The 22,050-nt window shown below is 43.1% G+C and overlaps 1 protein-coding gene across 3 annotated transcripts in view; it reads left to right on the top strand.

The window, feature by feature from the left end:
• Positions 1-22,050, top strand: part of ZCCHC2 (zinc finger CCHC-type containing 2) — a 266,990-nt gene that overhangs the window by 172,393 nt on the left and 72,547 nt on the right. For all 3 annotated transcript variants that reach the window (XM_030207585.1, XM_030207595.1, XM_030207577.1), the window contains 2 exons: positions 1,605-1,737; positions 10,367-10,431. In XM_030207585.1, the coding sequence (XP_030063445.1) occupies positions 1,605-1,737; positions 10,367-10,431 (198 nt within the window). The remainder of the gene's footprint in view (positions 1-1,604; positions 1,738-10,366; positions 10,432-22,050) is intronic.

Below are 22,050 nucleotides of genomic sequence, written 5' to 3'. Positions count from 1 at the left end.
CTGCAGAAGCCTTGAACAATTATGATTTTGTATTTAAATCTTTTTATTAAAGTATAAAAAGGAACAATATGCTGTGCAACTACTGTGTATAAATTACAAATAGAAAACAATAATAACAGTGAACATGTATAATAACCCTCCTCACCACTACCCTCTACCCTTCCAACCCCAACAATTGCTGATTTCTGCTACCCCAAGGAATCCTAATCCACCCTGTTAAAATGTCCAGGGGTACAAAATACAACCAGTTCTGTATGCACTAGAGGGGAGAAATATGCCCTATAAAGCACTGTTATGTGGATGAATAAGTCATCAACAATCTCAGAATTCAGTCCAGCTCTCCTGTCTTCCATAGTCCTTCCTGCAGTAGAAGATGTCTTCTTAGAAGATGTGCTGGTAGCAGGATGTACAGGATCCCCCTATTCAAATTTTGCTAGATGTGGCCAGCATGTTTGCTTGTTTTTCCAAAACTTATCGTCTGCATCACTCAAACATAAATAACAGTCCAGTTCATTAACAGACTTCAAAGTAGAAAATTACATGTGGACACAGTTTGTCCCCATCCCCGTGGGTCCTTGTGCCCATCCCCGCGGTTACTGCGGATCCCCATCCCCGTGTCATTCTGTATCCTTGAGGGTCACATCGATGCTCACAATGTCAGAGCCATGGCTGCATCGGTAGAAGAAATTTGCAAAGTTGTGCCATGGTCTTCAGTCTACACATTCACATCTCACTACTTCCTTGAGCAGGATACCGACACAACAGTTGATTCAGGCAGATAGTTTGGGTTCTAGAATCCAACTCCACCTCCCTCGGCCTGTTTTATTCTGTTCCAGGCTGCACTCACACTTAGTTCGTTTATAGTTTCAGGTTAATCTGAGTTATGTCTTTGCCGTTGCGAGGCCCAGTTGACCAATGTTGTTTTTGGTAAGCCCAGATGTTAGTGAAACTCCACTTGTGAGAATTATAAGCCTGCTTGTCCTCGGAGAAAGCGAAGATACTTGCAGCAGGTATTCTCCAAGGACAGCAAGCCTTAGATTCTCACAAATCCACCTACCTCCCCTTGGAGTTGTCTCCTCCTCTTTATGCTTTAGTATTTAACTGCGGGAACTGTGCTTTCGCAGCGGGTGAGAAGGCACTCGTGCATACGTGGCGGAGCATGTCTTACGCTTCACAGAGCTCTTGTAAAGCTGTTATAAGCTCCGGACCGGGCAATACAGAACCATGTTACCCACTTGTGTGAATATAAGGCCTGCTGTCCTCTGAGAATACCTGCTACTATGTTGCTTTGTGCCATAGCTTTGTATCAGACTTGTAGAAGTGTCTTCAGAAGATGCAGACCTTTTGTACCAGCTGATGAGAGTGCTGGATTACCTTCATCTTGATCTAATATTTGTATTTTTATTTTAAATATTTGTTCCAATTATCTTTGGATGTACATCATAGTATTAACGTTCACACGTGTTAATTTTACTTGATTAATATTTTATTATAGAAAAAAAGATAAGACCTGCCATAATACTTTAAAACACAAAAGGATTAAAAACATGAATATTTGTCACCTTTTTTTCATATTTTTCTATCCCACTTTTTTTCTTTAACAGTACTATTGCTACAAGATGTACTTCACTTGATGGCCTTAACATGCAGCACTGTGAACAAAATGGAGTGGCAGAATGGAAGAAGAAAAGCTGCAGTTTACCACAGCACCCAGAACATTACACAAATTTAAACCAGGTGTGTATATGAATATGTGTGCATACACTTACGCCTGCTGGAATTCTGCACGACTGGAGCGCAGAATTTGTGCAGAATTCCTCAGTCACACAGAATTCACAATTTCTGTGCAGAATCTGCTCTCCCACCCGCTCACTCACCCACCCATCGCCTGGCCTACCTGAACACTCTGAAAACTCCCTGGTGGTTTAGTGGCCTCTTAGGGGCAGGAAAGAACACCACTTTTTTCCGCCTCGCTGCTGCTGCTACACTCTCGCTGTCACCGCGCACTTTTTCAAAATGGCCGCTGAGACTTGGTATGTTTGAAGTCTCGGTGGCCATTTTGAAAAGCACACAGTGACAGTACCAGCGAGAGCGTGGGGGCAGGAAAGAGTGGGGTTCTTTACTGCCTCCGAAGAGGTTTTCCTGTTGCAGCCCCTGGTTCTCCCGCTGCAGCTGCTCTTCCCTTCCTCACAGTTGAGTTCAGGGATGGCTGGAGGGAGGGGAGGGGCTGTAAAAAAAAAAAATGGGAGGGTGCTGTAGGTGGAGGGCTGCAAAGAAGGGGCTGATGCGTGGGGAAGAGAGGTGGCTGTAAAAAGTGATGCAGTGGATGGGAGGGGGCTGTAAAAAAAAAAAATAAAGGGTGATGTGGGTGTGAGGGTGCTGCAAAAAAAGGAGGATGCTGTGGGAGAAAAGGGGTTGCAAAAAAAATTTGAAAATGCGCAGAATTTTGCAGAATTTGTCAGCTTTGTGCGTAGAATTTTAATTTTTTTGGCGCAAAATTCTGGCAGGAGTAATACACTTGAATCATCATGTTAAGTGTTTGGATGTTCACTATGGCAGTTTAACAAAATTATTAATGGCATTTTGTCTGGCTTTAGTGATTCTGCAGGTGGCTTTCTAAAAAGGTGAGAGATGAACACCATAAGGCCTTACTTAATGAATCTCTTTGAGGTGGTGATACTGATGCAGTGATTTAGCCTTTTATTAACCACCTTTATAAAGATTCACCCAAGCAGAGTACAGCAGGTATGGCTTGACATAAAATAATAGTAAAATGACAGTTTCAAAAATAAAAGTATTTAATAGTACTGTAAAGCAATCATATAACAGAAATATGATAAATCTAATTAGAGTACGAATACTATAATAGACAACATGAAAGAACATTTATATAACGTATAGTACACTGGCTTCCTATAACATACAGAGGTCAATTCGACTCTTGTATTGACTCATCAGTGTATATTTGGGAGTGTTCCAGCCTATTTTTGAAATACTCTGCAATCATATACAAACCAAAACAAGCACTAAGATCTGAGACGTTCTACCAGCTCTGCTTACCTCCCGCTAAATCATATAAGTACGTAGAGACAAAATGGTGGGCCTTCTCTATCGTGGCCCCCTCCTTATAGAATGTTTTACCAGGATACCTAAGATCATGTATAGACACACAATTCAAATGGCTACTAAAAACCCATCTGTTTTTGAAAGCCCTTTTGGTAACATGAAGACTTGACTGCCTCTTTTTTCTTTTTCCATGAGTGTTTCTTTTTCCTGTTTTCTCTTATTTTGGTTAGAGCCATTTTATTGACCATGTTGTAGCATTGGGCGCTTAGCGATTGTTATGTGTTTAAGACTATGTATGTGACCTGCCTTGGATAAAGGCAGGATATAAGTATCTATATAAATAAAATCCCCCCTCAGACATTCTGAAGCTCACTCCATCTGTCCTGAACTCCTGTCCTCCTGGTAGGCTAGGCTTTTCGGACTACTCACCCTGTCTCAGCCACGCCCATCTGGGCCGTAGGCCACGCCCCATCTGTACATAAAAAGCACCCTCAACGTTCTAAAGCACACTCTGAGGCTTCAACAGTTCGTATGTTCGAAGCTCTGTAACCATTTTTAAGCACACTACATCTCTGCCCCGCCCTGACCTATCAGAGAAGGGAGGAGTGTCACAGCTGCACCGCTCTGACCTATCAAAGGGAACTGAAACAGGAAAAGGGAGGAGCGTCACACCAAATGACGGACCTATCAGAGGGAAGTCAAATAGAAGAAGGGAGGAGCGTCAGAGGCCAAGGGGACGGCCGTATCTACGTCTCATAGGTTTCCTTGCTTTCTTTTCAGTGTATTGCAGCTGCAGCCACTTAGGTAAGTCTAGCAAGCCTGTCAGCTACTGAATACAGAAAGCAAAAGATAGCATGTGGGAACTTGCTCCATTTTGTTCTCTGGAATGCAGTGATTATTATACAAATGGTCTTGCTTTCATTATTTTGGTAGGGGCTGCCTTCATGACTGTCCACAGTCCCCCCAGTCCTGACACCTGACAGGGGGGACAGGGAAGGACACTCACTGTCTCACATACACACTCTCACCCACTCTCTGTCACACACACACACTTGCACATTCTCACAGTCACACAGTCACTCTCACAGACACTCTCTCAAACATACACACTCCGCGCAAAACCTTGCTAGCGCCCGTTTCATTTCAGCCAGAAACGGGCCTTTTTTACTAGTAGTAAATAAATACAGTGAGGCATATTTTTAAAGCACATAGACTAATTGGGTTTCTGCCAGGTACTTGTGACCTGGATTGGCCACTGTTGGAAGCAGGATTCTGGGCTAGATGGACCATTGTTCTGACCCAGTATGGCTATTCTTATGTTCTTAACTATTAAGTTCTACCCTGTTATTGACCCTAATACAAGTTTTTCAAAGTCCAGTTTTCTATATTGACTGTTGTAACATACTTTATTACCAGTGAATGTAAGCCACAGGGTTGCTTCAATTTGCATATCAAAGTAAATGATGAGTCTAGCACAGAGGTTCTCAACCCAGCTCTTGGGACACACCTAGCCAGCCTAGTTTTCAAGATATCCACCATGAATATGCATGAGAGAGACTTGCGTGTACTGCCTCCTTTGTATGCAAATCTATCTCATACATATTCGTTGTAGGTATCCTGAATGCTTGACTTGGCTAGGTGTGTCCCAAGGACTGGGTTGAGAACCTTTGGTTTAGCAGTAGCCCAAGATTCCCCTCACCTCTGATGATAGGGGGCATTCATACTTCCACAAATAGAGTTTTCAGGTTAGGTACCTGTCCACTTGTTAGGAACCCACAGAATTTGCAGTTCAAGCAGGCCACATTTCTGCCTTTAAGATGATTGTCCTCCCCAAATTACTTTATTTGTTTTTAGTTATTCCATTATCTATCCCAAAATCTTCCTCCTTAGCTCTATTCCAAAATCCTCCTCCTTAGCCTTAACCATTTGCTTGTATTTGGAAACCGAAACCCCCTAGAGTAGAATATCAGATTTTATATCAGCTAAAGAATAGTGGAGGATTGGGGGTGCCTCACTTTGAATTTTATCACCAAGTGGCATTATTTCAAATTGTGGCAATTTGGCAACAAGATATCACTATTCCTTGGACTAGACTTGATCATCATTCCTTGGGATGGACCCCCTTGTGGGCTCTTCATTGGCTTCTTTTACCACACTTAAGGCAGTTGATAAATAGGATGGATGGTCTAATGAAAGCCCCATTGTTAATTTGGGTTAAGATAAGATCTCGGTTTTCTTCAAACCACCAGTACCATTTTGAACACCCATCCAGCATGCCCCCTGTTTTGTTCCTAGGTTAACAGATAAAACATATGTTCATTGGGGTACTAGATCTTTGCGTACCTTGTTACATGTCTGAGTTGAGGGTGAACTACTTTTCTTTCTATGTATGAACTATAAGGCAAATAAGGATTGCTGAAATCTGACTTATTTCATTATAGCATTTTACAAGATTTCTTGCTCTGCAGAACTAAGGTGGATTTATCTCTTGATTGAAACTGCTACAGAATAAGCCCCTGAGATCAAGTACGGGAAATGGGGGGGGGCCTCTAGATTATACAAAGCTCTGTTAAGAGGATGCGACTGTCCAGAAATTTGTCAGTAAATAGGAAACTTTCTTGTCTCTTACTTATGACCCTACACAGTGGGATAAAGTTATTCAATATTTGTTCAAGATTTCTATTGTCACCCCTATGATTGAAAATGGTTATCTTTTACCAGTGGTATTTGTTATACTCCACAGAGTCTATTCTGGATATACAAAACTGGCTCGTCACTGTGTTAGTGTAATTGTAGAAAACGAGGATCCTTCTTTAATATCTGGTGGGGGTGCCCAACAGTGCAAACCTTTTTGTCAGTGTTACTGAAGGAACTTAATACATTTCTGCTGGTCACCTACACATTTCATGCAAATTGTTGCTTACTACACTATAAAGTTGTGAGCATCCCGACAGGTGACACTGTGGATCCCTGTGGTGCCCTGCAGTTTCTTGCCCAAGGTGGTGATGCACTGTTACTGAACAGAATTTCTGTCTGACAAGTAGGGTTTGAACCATGTAAATACTGTCACTGATACCTGTTTCTGTCAGCCTTGTAAGCATGGTATTAAGTACATAAGTAATGCCATACTGGGAAAAGACCAAGGGTCCATCGAGCCCAGCATCTTGTCCACGACAGCGGCCAATCCAGGCCAAGGGCACCTGGCAAGCTTCCCAAACGTACAAACATTCTATACATGTTATTCCTGGGATTTTGGATTTTTCCAAGTCCGTTTAGTAGCGGTTTATGGACTTGTCCTTTAGGAAACCGTCCAACCCCTTTTTAAACTCTGCTAAGCTAACCGCCCTCACCACATTTTCCGGCAATGAATTCCAGAGTTTAATTACATGTTGGGTGAAGAAAAATTTTCTCCGATTTGTTTAAAATTTACTACACTGTAGTTTAATCGCATGCCCCCTAGTCCTAGTATTTTTGGAAAGCGTAAACAGACGCTTCACATCCACCTGTTCCACTCCACTCATTATTTTATATACCTCTATCATGTCTCCCCTCAGCCGTCTCTTCTCCAAGCTGAATAGCCCTAGCCTCCTTAGTCTTTCTTCATAGGGAAGTCGTCCCATCCCCGCTATCATTTTAGTCTCCCTTCGCTGCACCTTTTCCAATTCTACTATATCTTTCTTGAGATGCGGCGACCAGAATTGAACACAATACTCAAGGTGCGGTCGCACCATGGAGTGATATAACGGCATTATAACATCCTCACACCTGTTTTCCATACCTTTCCTAATAATACCCAACATTCTATTCGCTTTCCTAGCCGCAGCAGCACACTGAGCAGAAGGTTTCAGTGTATTATCGACGACGACACCCAGATCCCTTTCTTGGTCCGTAACTCCTAACGTGGATCCTTGCATGACGTAGCTATAATTCGGGTTCTTTTTTCCCACATGCATCACATTAAATGTCATCTGCCATTTAGCCGCCCAGTCTCCCAGTCTCGTAAGGTCCTCTTGTAATTTTTCACAATCCTGTCGCGAGTTAACGACTTTGAATAACTTTGTGTCATCAGCAAATTTAATTACCTCGCTAGTTACTCCCATCTCTAAATCATTTATAAATATATTAAAAAGCAGCGGTCCTAGCACAGACCCCTGAGGAACCCCACTAACTACCCTTCTCCATTGTGAATACTGCCCATTTAACCCCACTCTCTGTTTCCTATCCTTCAACCAGTTTTTAATCCACAATAGGACATTTCCTCCTATCCCATGACCCTCCAATTTCCTCTGTAGTCTTTCATGAGGTACCTTGTCAAACGCCTTTTGAAAATCCAGATACACAATATCAACCGGCTCCCCTTTGTCCACATGTTTGTTTACTCCTTCAAAGAATTGAAGTAAATTGGTCAGGCAAGATTTCCCCACACAAAAGCCGTGCTGACTCGGTCTCAGTAATCCATGTCCTCGGATGTGCTCTGTAATTTTGTTTTTAATAATAGCCTCTACCATTTTCCCCGGCACCGACGTCAGACTCACCGGTCTATAATTTCCCGCATCTCCCCTGGAGCCTTTTTTAAAAATGGGCGTTACATTGGCCACCCTCCAATCTTCCGGTACCACGCTCGATTTTAAGGATAAGTTGCATATCACTAGCAGTAGCTCCGCAAGCTCATTTTTCAGTTCTATCAGTACTCTAGGATGAATACCATCCGGTCCAGGAGATTTGCTGCTACTCAGTTTGCCGATTCACAGTATTGAAGGCTGCCAAAAAATCCAGTAACACTCTTATTGATGACGATCCTTTGTCACGATTTCTGTGGAAATTAAGTACACTAAAACTGTCCCCAGGTCTAAAGCCAGATTGGCATGGGTCTTGCCAGCTACTTTCATTAAGCCAGTTCAAGCTGAATGCAGATTATCTGTTCCATAAGTGCTGCCAGGGGGGGTTGTTAGAGACAGGTCATTAGTTTTCAAGCTTGTCCTGTTCAGGAGAGCCCTTTTGCAATATGCGGTGCACCACAGCCTTTTTTAGTGTTATTGGCAACTGCCCTTCGACAAGAGAGGAGTTAACAATTTTAGTAGCCACTTAAGTGAGGTCATTGCTTGCTAGCTGTACTATCTTTGCTGGGCAGGGGTCAAGAGGATAGGATGCTAGCCATAGACCTTTCAATAATTTTTTTCTCTGTGATTTGTCTGAGTCCCAGATGGCTGTGCAGGGGGAGAGAGAGTGTGTTCTTCTCATTAGCTGGTGGGAGGCTCAGTGGAACTGCCTGTAGGTCCTGATGGAGACCTTTTAATTTTATTGGCAACGTCATTACTGGTTGGTTGTGACTGGGAGTTTGGTTCTGTTGTGGGATTTGCTATTTTGAATAGCTGGTTGAATTTGCAGCCTGTTCAATATGTTGAGAGACATATTGTTTTTGGCTGTTAAGGCCTGGTAGTACATTGGCATGTATTTCTTACAGTTGAACCTGTCTTCATCTAGGTGACATTTCCATTATTTTCTTTGAGGCCTTAAGCGTCAAAGATATAAAGTTTAGTTTTAGAGAGATCCATGGGGAGTGATTGTGCGTAGAATGTAGGACCTTCTTTCATGGGGCCTTTCCCACCCCCAGTCCATTGTTAAATATTCTTCCAGATGTCATCCCATATGGGGGTAGGACATGGCTTCCAGGAAACTCTGTCAGATCTCATATGTTTTGTTTTTGTTACATTTGTACCCCGCGCTTCCCACTCATGGCAAGCTCAAATTTTCTTCCAAACTTTGATTGGGCCCATCTGTTTCAGGTAGTTCTTTTATAGAACATTTTATTAGAAATTAGTTGATTCATGTTGTATTAACTGTGCTTTAGGTAGAAAATAACTGTTAAGAGTGTGTATAAAGTGTTTTGTGTGTTTTCACCAGGGAAATGTACTAGAATCCTTTTAATGAACACCCTGGAGGAGTGTTGGCTAATTAAAGGGCTATGAAATGAACTGTGATGTGTTTTCCCCCCCTCCCCCCTGCTGAAAAAGGAAGCAGTGCATTGCATATACACATGCAAAATAAGATTCTAAGCTATAACACTTAAACGAGAATGTTTGTTATAAAAAATAAAAATCTGTTTCCCCAGGTCTACATCTTTTAAATGTTAAATAGCACTGATTGATGGCAGAATCTTCAGTAAAGGAGTTCATCATGGCAGCTGCATTTTACATTTTTTTTTTGGGGGGGGGGACAAAGCTTGAATTCAGATTGTCTGTGTATTGAGCAGCTGCATCATAATGTCTAAAGCTTCTTGGCTCACTGGAAAATAGAGTGGACATACAGGCTTGGGTTGGAGTGTGGAGGAATAGGCTTTAATTCTGTTCTTGGATTTGTAATTCAAAATAGTAGCGCATAACCCTCAGCAAGCCAGATACTACTGCAGCTTGCTTTCCAGATGGTTAACCCAGGTTGGAAAGCTAGATGCAGTCCTGTTCCTTTGGCTAGTATAGACTTGGGATAGCTTCATATACATTAGTTGTAGCTACTGATAGGGAGGTGTATCAGCAGTTCTGCAGCTGAGACTTAGCCAGCACATTTGCCAGGTTTTGTGGCTCAGGACCACAGGATTGTTACAGCAGTAACTGGCTTTATAGGGAGAAACAGTAGTTCTAGAAAGGCCACTCTCCAAATTAGGAAAAAAATCAGTCTAGGTTAGAAACTTGACAAGAATGCTATTCATAAGTCTGGAAGTACAGGAAAAAAAATTGAACATATATTAAAGATGGCAAACTGTATTTATTTTCTTGCATTCTAGACACTGACAAAAAGGTTTGCACTGTTGGGCACCCCCACCAGATATTAAAGAAGGACACTTGTTTCCCACAATTACACTAATACAGTGACGAGCCAGTTTTATGTATCTGGAATAGACTCTGTGGAGTATAATAAATGTAATCAGATGGAATGATTTTAATATCCAGCCTTTACACTGTAGAAGTCCACTTGTCTCGTTGCTATTTTATAAAGGATGATAACATGTCAACCATGTGACAAATTACACTTTAAGATGTTCTGAACCATTTTGCAGGCTATAACTGGACAACCGTTTGTTATGGAGTCTTTCCAACAAAGAGTACAACACTGACCAATCTGACATGTGGCATTAAAAAATCTCCTATGTCCAATATATAGACATTGACCTGACTGAGCCCTCTTTTTAGAAAGAAGATTTGGGCATGAACAAAACCTTTGCTTGCTGTCAAGCTCATTTCAGCTGCGCTCCTGGTCAGGTCTCTGATTTTTGATGTGCTCTTTGTTTTTCTTTCTTTTATAGCATGCTGCTGATAAGTGGAGCCGGTCCACAGTGAGCCCGAAGACGGGGAAACCTGAGACAGAAAAGTAGGTTTATTTGTGTGAAGAGTGTGAGCTACCCTATTTATTAACTCATTTTTGAGATGTCAGAAAAAGTAAATGAGATATGAGCTGCTTATGAATAATAAAAGCTTTTATATTACACTTTACTACAAACTGAGGTTCTTTTTCCATGCACCTCTTCTCCAGTACCCTAAACACCCTGCCAAAAAAAGCTGACCTCTCTCCTCTTTATTATGCATTTCCCCCAATCTGTTCTCACTTTAATGTTCTGGCTATCATGTGTCTCCAGTTGCCTTCATTTTTGTTTTTAATTTGCTAGTTCGGTGTCAGTTTTACAGATTTTTTTTTTTTTTTTTTGGGGGGGGGGGGGGTATTTTTTTTTTTTTACACAAGCAGGATAATTTGGTTCCACAAGTAAGAGGCATCTGATGCTGCTAACATGGATAGCTGTGAACAGTGAAAAGCCTAGATACTGCCAGTATCTCAGTAGTCCCCTTGGTCTGTTTTTGTCCATGCTGCTGTCCAGATTAATGTTATCTTTGGTCACTTGCCTCTGCAGAATATTTTTTTTTCCTTCTATCTTTTCTCTTGCTGTGCATTTTTTTTTCTCTCTGACTTCGTTTTCCCTTACCTCTGGCCACTCCCTCCCCCCCCCCCCCCCCCCCCTCCGTTCCGTCTTGAGGGAAAATAAATGTTTCCACTTGAAATTGAATTTGACCATGCAAAGTGCAGATCTAGTATGGTGGGGAATGTCAGGCATTATTTTTATAGGTTTCAAATCTCTTATCAGAAATGCCCATTAGAAGTGTTGCTACTGCCTGGATCTGGAACAGACTGTCTCATACAGCTCTGGTTGCTATTATTGATGAAATGCATAATGACCTAGAAGATGATGGACCTTCATTCCCCTTCAATTGACTCCCTTTATTTCCCAGAAAAAAAACTTAGAGGGTAAAAAAAGGTCAGACAGTGTTCCAGAAGCTGTGCAGGCCTGAGCTCTTTCTGTAATGTTGGCGAGAAAGATGATGCAGCCTGAAAGATTGTAAATCCTCAGAAGTGACACTGAACAGATGGCAGGTCAAAGAAAACCTGCTTGAAAGGATGTGTCTTTTACAAAAAAACGAAAAGGAGGGGGATAGATGTATGGAACATCCTCCTGGTGAAGATCCTAGAGCAGACTGTATCAGAATTCTGGAAAGAATAGGACTAGCACAGAAGTTTTCTGGAGGGAAAGAACTGGCTTGTAGAACTGAGCAGGTAGTGTGGTTAGGCCAGTGGTCGGCAAACTCATTAGTCAACAGAGCCAAATATCAACAGTGCAACGATTGAAATTTCTTTTGAGAGCCAAATTTTTTAAACTTAAACTATATAGGTAGGTACATTGTTATTAACTTAATTAGGGTACTCCTAAGCTGGCCTTTGCTAAAAACTCAGTCCTGGCCAGCATTGTGCAGTAGGACTGAACTCAGTTGTCTTGGCTATTTCAAAGTGCAAGGAACTTGTGCAAACAGTATCTACCATTCACTACTTTTAATAGAATTACAGCATTAAAACCAACCATTCAAGGAAACTGTATAACTCTACCCCCACCCCACGCAGCATGAGTTTAAGGTGCACTGCTACCCAGCCCGCCCCCACCTGCCCACCACCCTCGGCTCCCCAACAGCCCTCCTCTCTCCATTCCTGCCGGCCGTGGCCACCCAGGGTTTAAACCTTACCTTTTTATTTTAAGTCGCAGCGACTGACGGCTCACTTCCAGGCTCCAGCTTTTCCTTTCCCGCTCAGTGACTCCCGCCCACCCTCGCGGAAACAGGAAATACCTCATCAGGAAGGCAGGGCATTGAGCAGAAAGTGAGAGGCTGGAGGAGGTGAGCCGTCGGCCCGTCGCTGCAACTTAAAATAAAGAAGTTTAAATGCTGGGTGGCCACCGGCAGGAATGGAAAAAGGACGGAGGGCTGTCGGGGAGCTGAGGGCGGGTGCCTATGGACTGACTGTGAGCGCCGGACAGTGGCGTGGAGCGGACTCGCGGGAAGAGCCACACTCAAGGGGCCAAAGAGCCGCATGTGGCTCGCGAGCCGCGGTTTGCCGACCACTGGGATAGGCTGTATGATCTCTCTTGCTGTCGTGCTGTATATTTATGAAGCTAGATCCCAAAATATCCCAGGTCCTTATTGTAGGGATCTTCTGTGCAAGCATCAACTGCTGTACAGCTGAAGCTGCTGCCTATTGGGTAGAAGCAATGACACTGATGGGCCCTGCACAGATGTTACGTTGGAGGGGGGGGAGGAGAAACTGTGCAACAATTGTATGTTACAGTATACTTTGATCTGAATTAAAAAAAAAAAAAAAACTCATTTATTTATTGTGAACATTTATATCCCGCATAATCCCACCAAGACAGGCTCTATGTGGCTTACAATGTTTGATGAAAAATACAGCATAATAGTACTAGTGCAAAGCACAGAATAAAGTAGAGGAGGGGAAGAGAGGGAAACAGCAGGGGAAAGGAAGGCGGGGATGCAGAAGATCAAGCAGCTGAGGAGAATGATCGATCACATAGGTAGGTCTTTAGGGATTTCTTGAATAGTCTGTGATCGGTTGTGTCTTTTAACATTGATGGCAGAGCGTTCCAATAACGGGGACTCTGGAAGCAAAAAGAAGAGGCAAAGATCATAGGACTAAGTCTGTACTTTGTGGGGATAGTGTGTTTGGCACAGAAGTGCTCTATGCATTCAGAAAAGAGAGAGCAATACTGGATGCTGAAGTCACTGAACACATCTTCTGAAGTGCTTGTTCCAGAGGCTAATGCCTCCTTTCTCTTCCTGGATCACAGAATGTGATTGTAGATAAATCCAGTTGTTGCCGGGTATCTCACAAATGGTCTTTGGATGAGAAGATAGTGTAAGATCCTCCCCACTGCACTAAGATGATCATCCAATAGATCTGTTTGCTTTGGAAGACAAGTAGTTTGTTCAATTTTGCTCTAGGTAGTTATGCCAAATGAGATTAGGGTTGGATGTTTTGGGGCCTTTTCACATCTTTTCCTCCATTCAGCTAATATTCAGAAGCTTCCTAAATATGAAACAGGTTAAGACCTGCATAACCTCATTCTTCTCAAATCAAGTTTCCTTATCTATAGCTGCTGTAAGTTAAGATGACTGTCCATTTAGTAAAATCTTTCCTTGAGAATTGAAGATTGTCCATTGGATCATCCTCTTTGCTTGCAATAATTGCATGAATATTGAACTCTCATTAGTAACGTCCCTCCAACTTTCTCAAGACGTAACTGAAAGCCTTTTAGAAGCAAACCTCTAGAAAATCTCAATTTCTGATGGAAAGGTTCTTTGTATGGTCTGCAAGGGAAGTTTGACTCTCCACAAAGACTCTTTCAGTATTCCACATGTCGTCTGATCTCTAAGCACCTTAAAAAGGTACACATCTCTGTGATGATAGCATGTCATGTGCACATTAATGAAAACCAGTATCTGCTTCATCCTTCAGTGCATATGTCCATGCAGGGCTGGTCTTAGGCAGGAGCAACCGGTGTGACCACACAGGGCCTCGCTCTCCCAGGGGACCTGCGCTGCCAGTTAGTCCTGGCTGCACAGGAATGAGGTAACCTCGCCCAGGGCAGATCCAGCACCGATCTGATCCCTTCCCGCCATGTAAGTCTAGTGCCCCCCCCCCCCCCCCCCCCCCCCCCACACACACACACACACACACATGCACAAAACTGCCATGTGGGAATTCTCAGCTCACGCTTTGCTTCCCCTCCCAGGCTTTTCTGCCTTGGACATGTCACTGCGACATCACTAGGAATCCCAGCTCTGATTGGTGGGGTCACTGCATTTGATAGGAAGGCTAGGAATAAAGAACCACTGCTGAGGAGTGGGTCCCACTCCTCTTTGATGGTGGATGGCATGACAGCTCACAGAAGGCAAAAGAGCATGGGAGCAGAAAAAGCAGTTGCAGAGGAGGACAGCCGGGTCACAGCAGTAGTCTGGTTCTTCTCTGTGCCAGCAACGGTAACGGGAACAAGCTGTCTGGACCAACCAGGTCCTTCCCTCTGCAGCGTGTCCTGCCTGCATTTAAACAGGAAGTTACATAGAGGCGGGATGCTACAGAAGGAATGACTGGTCTGCCCAGACAAGCCCGTTGCCGCTGCTGGTACCAGCAAAGAAATCAGGTTTTGGATGATTGGAAACAGGGGAGGGAGAGGAACTGGATCCATAGTGGGAGAGAGAAGAAAACGGGAGGGGGGGGGACTGGATCCATAGCAGGAGAGGAAAGGAAACGGGAGGGGGGAGAACAGGGAACACAAAGCTGCTGGGCTATAAGGGGGAATGGAAGATATGAGACGATAAATGCTGGACCATAGGGGTGGAGGGAAAGGGATGGAGGACAAGTAAATGCTGGATCATAAGGGATAAGGGTGGGAAGAGGGGACAGGGAGTTGATGGACCCCAATTTGGGGTGGATGGGAAGGGAGAGCTGGACCATAGGAGGGGAAGGAGGGGGGGACAAAAAACGCTACACTAGGTGTGAAGAAGAGAGGGGGGTGGGCAGGGGAGAGAGGAGAATAACTGGACATGGAGGGGAGGGCAGGGAAGAGAGAATTGCTGGACATGAATGTAGAGGAGAGCAAGGGAGAGAGGAGAATTGCTAGACATGGATGGAAAGGAGGGCAGGGGAAAGAGCATAATTGCTGGACATGGACGTAGGGGAGAGAGGAGAATTGCTGGACATGGAGGGGAGAGGAGAAAATGCTGGACATGTATGGAGGGGGAGGGAAGGCAGAGGAAGGATGGATGAAGGAGAGGGGAGAGGAGAAATGCTGGATATGGATGGAGGGAAGGGAAAGAGGAAGGAGGTGCACATGGATGGAGGAGAGAAGAATTACTTGACATGGATAGAGGGGAAGGAATAGAGGAAGAAGATGCACTTGGATGGAGGAGAGGGGGAAAATGCTAGACATGGATTCAAGGGATGGGGAAGAGGAGACATGCTGGATATGGAGGGGAGGGAAGACAAAAGATGATGATGCACATGGATGAAGATGAGGGAAAGGGAAGAGAGGAGGAAAAATTGCACATGGATAGAGAAAATAGGCAAATGCTAGATCCACTCTATACCTCCTTCAGTCAAGTCCACAGAGGACCCAGCTTTTACTTATGGATGTAGAGCAAGAAATGAAGAAAGTAAAGAAAGAAATGGACAGGAAGCTCTGGAAGTGGAGTTAAGAGAACAGATAGAGAGTAGGAGAATCAGAGACTGGGACCAATATGATCAGAAAAAGTCACCAGACAACAAAGGTAGAAAAAAGTCATTTTATTTTCATTTTAGTGTTTGGAATATGTCCAATTTGAGAATTTACAGCTGTTTTTATTTTGCACTGTATAAGAGGAAACTTGTTTTTATGTTTCCTGGTATTGTGCTGCATGCAGAGTCTGGCGTCTTAGGATTTCAGGTTAATTTATGAAGAAAGGGCTATATCTGTTCTGCTGAATATGGATATGTTAGGTTCTGAGGTTTTGATAATGTGTTTCAGATTTGGCAAGACTCCTAATTCCTGGTCTGTGTGCTAATTTGTTTTGTCATTTTGGGTATTCTGTAGATGTGAAATTTTTTTTTGTCATAAATAATTTCTGTAAGCTGTTTTTCTTCTATACTGGTGTAATATTTTCAGAGATGTCTATTAATATGCGCCATGGGTGCGGCTACTGTGGGTATGGCTATTGCAGGAGTAGAGCCTTGGATAGTGACCCCAACCCTAAGATTACCCATCATGGGTACCAGTACCTTTTTTCCTTTAAAAAAAAAAAAAAAAACACAGGCTACAAGTGTGGGTGGAGAATGAGAGAGGAAATGTTGGAGTAGAAGTGTGTAGGAAGGAAGAGATGGGAGATGCTTGGCATGGTGGAACCATGTGGTAGAGACCATCAAGGTTCTCAGGGGAGATGAGTGATAAGAGGCTGGTGAATACAGAGGATAGAAGTGAGTCATCGGGGGGCAGGGCTAGGCAAGGGGTTGGGGGGCCCCACCAAACTGGTCTGCACAGGGCCCTGCAATTGCGAAGACCAGCCCTGTGTCCATGAAGAAGCTATGACATACAAAACGTTTAATTGGGTGGAATCTTCTGCTTTCATGGTATGTTAATATGATTCCAGCTCAGCTCATGAAACCACTGTTTTGAGCCAGTAGAATCTACAGTACTAAAGTATCTGACCTGGAAAGATTTTTTGTTGATAGAATTAACTTTGACTTGAATGGTAACTGGTCTTCTGTCACTGTTTGCTATTCATATCTGCAGTTCTTCCACAGTATATTAGTTCTGAAAACTTATAGTTCCTACCATAAGTGGTATCAACTTTTCACATGAAATCCATTTAGCTTAACTTTTTTCCCCAAGTTTTCATGTTCATAAAACTGATCTTCTCTTGGACACATGCAGGCTTATTTTCGAAAGAGAAGGATGCCCATCTTTCGACACAAATCGCAAGATGAGCATCCTTCTCACAGGGTCATCCAAATTGGCATAATTGAAAGCTGATTTTAGGCGTCCTCAACTGCTTTCCGTCGCGGGGACGACCAAAGTTCATGGGGGCGTTTCGGAGGCGTAGCGAAGGTGGGACTGGGGCATGCCTAACACATGGGTGTCCTTGACCGATAATGGAAAAAAGAAGGGTGTCCCTGACAAGCACTTGGACTTTACCTGGTCCTTTTTTTTTTCTTTTGACCAAGCCACAAAAATGTGCCCTAAATGACCAGATGACCACTGGAGGGAATCGGGGTTGACCTCCCCTTACTCCCCCAGTGGTCACTAACCCCCTTCCACCCTTAAAAACAATTTTTTAAAATATTTTGCCAGCCTCGGATATCATACCCAGCTCCATGACAGCAGTATGCAGGACCCTGGAGCAGTTTTAGTGGGTGCAGTGCACTTCAGGCAGGTGGACCCAGGCCCTCCCCCCCCCCCCCCCCCACCTGTTACACTTGTGGTAAATGTGAGTCCTTCAGAACCCGCCAGAAACCCACTGTACCCACATGTAGGTGCCCCCCTTACCCCTTAGGGCTATGGTAGTGGTGTACAGTTGTGGGGAGTTGGGGGGGGGGGTTGGGGGGCTCAGCACCGAAGGTAAGGAAGCTATGCACCTGGGAGCAATTTCTGAAGTCCACTGCAGTGCCCCCTAGGGTGCCCGGTTGGTGTCTTGGCATGTCAGGGGGACCAGTGCACTACGAATGCTGGCTCCTTCCATGACCAAATGGCTTGGATTTGGTCGTTTCTGAGATGGGCGTCCTTGGTTTCCATTATTGACGAAAATCGGGGACGACCATCTCTAAGGTCGACCTAAATGTTGAGATTTGGGCGTCCCCGATCGTATTATCGAAACGAAAGATGGATGCCCATCTTGTTTCAATAATACAGGTTTCCCTGCCCCTTTGCCGGGACGTCCTGCGAGGACATCCTCAGAAAAACTTGGGTGCCCCTTTCGATTATGCCCCTCATGGGATATAATAGTGATAATTCAGGTTTACTGTATGAAAAGAGCATGGCCATGTAATTAGCCCACTCAACCTTTTGTATCCATTGATCCTAACAGAAACCACAGTAATTATGGGGTAATGGACTTCATTTCCCACTGCTGTAGTCTAGCAAGATTAAAATTAACTGATAGTGGAAACAATAAGGATGTGAAGCCCCCTAATTTTCTCTTTCCTGTTTTTTTCTTATTTTATGTATATAAATTCAATTTTATATGTATTTATTTGTTTTATGTACAGAAAATGCACGTGTGCACAAAAGTTTTTTGTGCGTAAACAAAATGAAGCAAATACACATTGTCATAGCTGTGGCAGCATTTCCCATATGCACTCGGTTTCTGTAAAGATACAACATTCTTACATTCATATCGTCATACTTTACTGTTTGCAGTTTAGGTAGAAGTTCTATAGGGCCTTTTTAAGTTGACTCCCCCCCCCCCCCCCCCCCAAAAAAAAAAAAATATATATATATATATTTGGAACACAGGTAACAGGGTTCCTTGTTAACAAGATTAATGACAGATACCCACCTTCGTGGGGATTTGACTCATACAAAATACCTGTAATAGAAATTGTAAACCGCATAGTCGCCTCAGGGATCAGGTGCTGAAAATCTACTATAATAATTTCCACTTCCAACGTTCTGAAGCTGACTCTCTGTCTTCACTGAAGTGAAGGGTTCGTTAGGTTCGTCAGTCTGTCACCATCTCTCTCTGTCCTGCCCTTGCGTCAAAATGTGATGACGTCGAGGGTGGAACAGTGAGAAGCAAGGCAACCAACCAACGAAAATAGTTGTAAGCGCGCCGCCTACCCTCTCTGTGTCTCGCGGTAGTCGTTCGTTGGTTTTTGGCAGCCGAGCAAGCGAAGAACTCGGCAAACAAGAAAGGCGGTGTGGTGGTGAAAGCCACACGGAAATATCTAACAGCTGCATACGCGGAGACAAGACCGGGAGGCAAACTTTATCCTGCTGAGTGCCCGTGGCTGCGTCAGCCCCACCGTTGCCTCTCAATGTGTGTGAGACAGTATGAGGGAGCTCCTGCTGGCTGTGGGTCAGGCCAGGATTTAGCTGGTGGGCAGGAAAAGCACTGTGGTAGGGTGAGGACCATGAAACTCGGAGGGAGGGGGGGACCCTGAAACTCGGAGGGGAGAGGGGACCCAGAAACTTGCAGGGAGGGAGGGTGGTGACCCCTGGCACACCCACTCATTCTCACACCCACTCACTCTCTCTGTCACACACACACTCATACATTCACTCTTTCTCACACAGTCACTCTCACACATACACACTCCGAGGAAAACCTTGCTAGCGCCCGTTTCATTCGTGTCAGAAACAGGCCTCTTTTACTAGTATTTAAATAAATAAAAGTAAAAAATAAGCTCTACTGAGGGGCTGATGAGGCAGTGGCTACCTGGGAAGTCTTACACATACTCAGAGAAACTTGCTTTTCTGAACTCTGACAGAGCTATCTATGTTGGCATTATCAGATGACATCATTTGTGTGTCTGTGGAGAACTCAGTTAAGTAAATTTGCTTTTTAGTTTTACGGGCCATATCATCTTGTTTCTGTAGTGTATGCTTAAAAATTGTGCTGTGACTTACAGAAAGCAACCTGCCAGAGGTAGTGGTGGGAAACCAGATTTTTTAACTGGTGCCTTTTGTTACTTCATAAGTTGGACTTTTTGTATGAATGACAGTCATTTCAGTAGGTATTGCAGTGTATTAGCACTTTCATTTTCTGAACTGCTCCTTACCATTCTCAAAGATTCAGAATTGGATCTTAAAGCTTAAACAGTATTTGTTTTCTGTTTGTCTCTTCCTTTGTCCTTAAACTTCATCCATTTTCTTCCCATTTCTGGTGATTACTCAATGAGGAAAAATTTTATGCACAGACTTCAATAACATGGTCATGTACGCAACCATAAGAGTCTCTCATACATTGGCTTTGGGTTTCAGAAGGGCCCGGTGAATAGTTTGAGCTCCTGAGAACAAGTAACGAGCACCTCTTACAAATAGCTATAGAACGTCTACAGCCCCTTCCAAACTGTCTTTGTTGCCTTATAATCTGTTAAAATGCATTAAAGCAGTGCTTGTTTCATATATCTCTACATCTTGCCCCATAACCGTGACAAATACATGCAATACTTAGGAGTAGGGAGAAAAACATGGAACAGCTTGATTGGATAAGAGTTCGCTCTATTTGTTTTTCTGTAGCAATCCTAGGTATTTTATGCTGTAACAGAACATCTCCTTCAAAAGCATACTTTAAATGAATTGACTGTACTAGTGATAAATTGTACTGATTTGCATGATGACAGGATAAATTCATCAGATGGTTCCCTCCATTGGGTAATACATTTCAAAGCAAAGACCCAACTTTCAGCACCAGGGAGCTGACATAAGAACTCCAGAACAAATTAAAAGTTTTGAAAAGGTACAGGTTAGAAGATGGATTTAAATAATTGCAAAATCCTTGAATATAGAAGGGGCATTCATGGTCAGGATAATTAAGAAGTGGAAATTGTATGGCACCACCAGGATGACTAAGCAATGAGGAGTCTGATCAGAGAGGCAACCAAAAAGCCAGGATTCCGTGTGCAAAACTAGTCCAAGTACATGTGATGACAATAACGGAAGAATTCCACAAATTTGGCTTGTATGGTAGGGTGGCAAGAAGGGAGCCATTACTCAAGAAAACCTACCTTGACTCCCATCTGAGATATTCAAAGGAATACTAAGATTATGTAGCAAAGTGGCAACATTTTGTGGTCTAACAAAACTAAGTATATTTGTTTGGCCTGAAAATTGCTACGTCTGTAACAAACCAATGCAATACGTCACTCAGAGAACATCCATATTGTGACACATGATGGTGGTGGTGGTGGTGGCAGCATCATATTGTGAGGATGTTTATTATCATCAGGGTTTGGATAGTCAGGATAGAAGGGAAAACAAAAGGAGAAAAGTCCTTGAGAGCAAACCACCTACCCTCTGCAGGAATGCTGAAACTGGGACAGAAGTTCGTCCTTCAGCATCTGCACCTATACCCATCACAGTGGTCCAAAGCACACAGCCAAAGCTACAGTGTAGTGGCTAAGGGAAAAAACAATAAATGTTGTTTAGTAACTTAGTTGGAGCTCAGACTTCAATCCAATTAATAATCTTTGCTATAATTGTGTCGCATCAGTGATCCTTCGGGTACTTAACAGAATGTGAACAATAAGAATGGTCTAATAGTGACAAATCTAGATGTGCAAAGTTGGTGGTGGCCTATCCCAACAGACTCTCAGTTGTAATTGCTGTAAAAGGCTCTTCCACCAAATATTGACTCAGAGAGAGAAATTTAACCAGGGGTTCTAGCATTTAATTTTAGGAGTTTATTTTTTTGGTATATACTGTATACCATAATCATTTTTTAATCCAAAAGATGTGAAGGATAGTGTGTTGAGTGGAAAAAGTTTAAGTGCATGCAGGTCTGACACAGTGACTTGGCAAAATGTGAAAAACTTTCAAGGGGTTATAATCACTCTATCATGACTTTGTAATATAAATAAACGTCAACAAGGTGTAGGTGACTCAATGTGTTTAGCCTTTGAGAACTATGCTCCCTCTCTTGAGTTGGTGCATCGTTAACTGAATCTGCTCTGACATGAGAGGAAGCATAGCTGTTAAAAGCTATCACCTACAACAGTTTGCTGGCCATTATTTTTACATATGCAGACATTAATTTGAAGTAATCTTTCCCTTATATATATTCTATATTCCTTAACCCACACCATTGTTTGAACTGTGCTGGTGGGAGTCAAGGAAGAAAATTAGCCAGTAGGAATAAATTTTACCTTATGCTTTTTCCAAAAATAAAAATAAAAAAAGTCAAAATGCATTACAGTAGGAATTTCTCACTGACCTACCCAAAGTACTCTACTTATGCACTATCAACATGAGAACAATTCAAAAGCACTTTTCCAAAACTCACTCAGTCCATCAGCAGCAGTTTTCAGAAAAATAGGTAATAGCTTTTGGACTGTGTGAGTTTTGAATAGAGTATCTAACACAGTCGTTAACATACCATGAGTTAATGAGTTTTTGCATAGGAATAAACT

Source organism: Microcaecilia unicolor, chromosome 1 (assembly GCF_901765095.1).
Source record: "Microcaecilia unicolor chromosome 1, aMicUni1.1, whole genome shotgun sequence".
Lineage (NCBI taxonomy): Eukaryota > Metazoa > Chordata > Amphibia > Gymnophiona > Siphonopidae > Microcaecilia > Microcaecilia unicolor.
The sequence above is the reverse complement of the archived record's forward strand: the minus strand, read 5'-3'. Positions and strand labels throughout refer to the sequence as shown.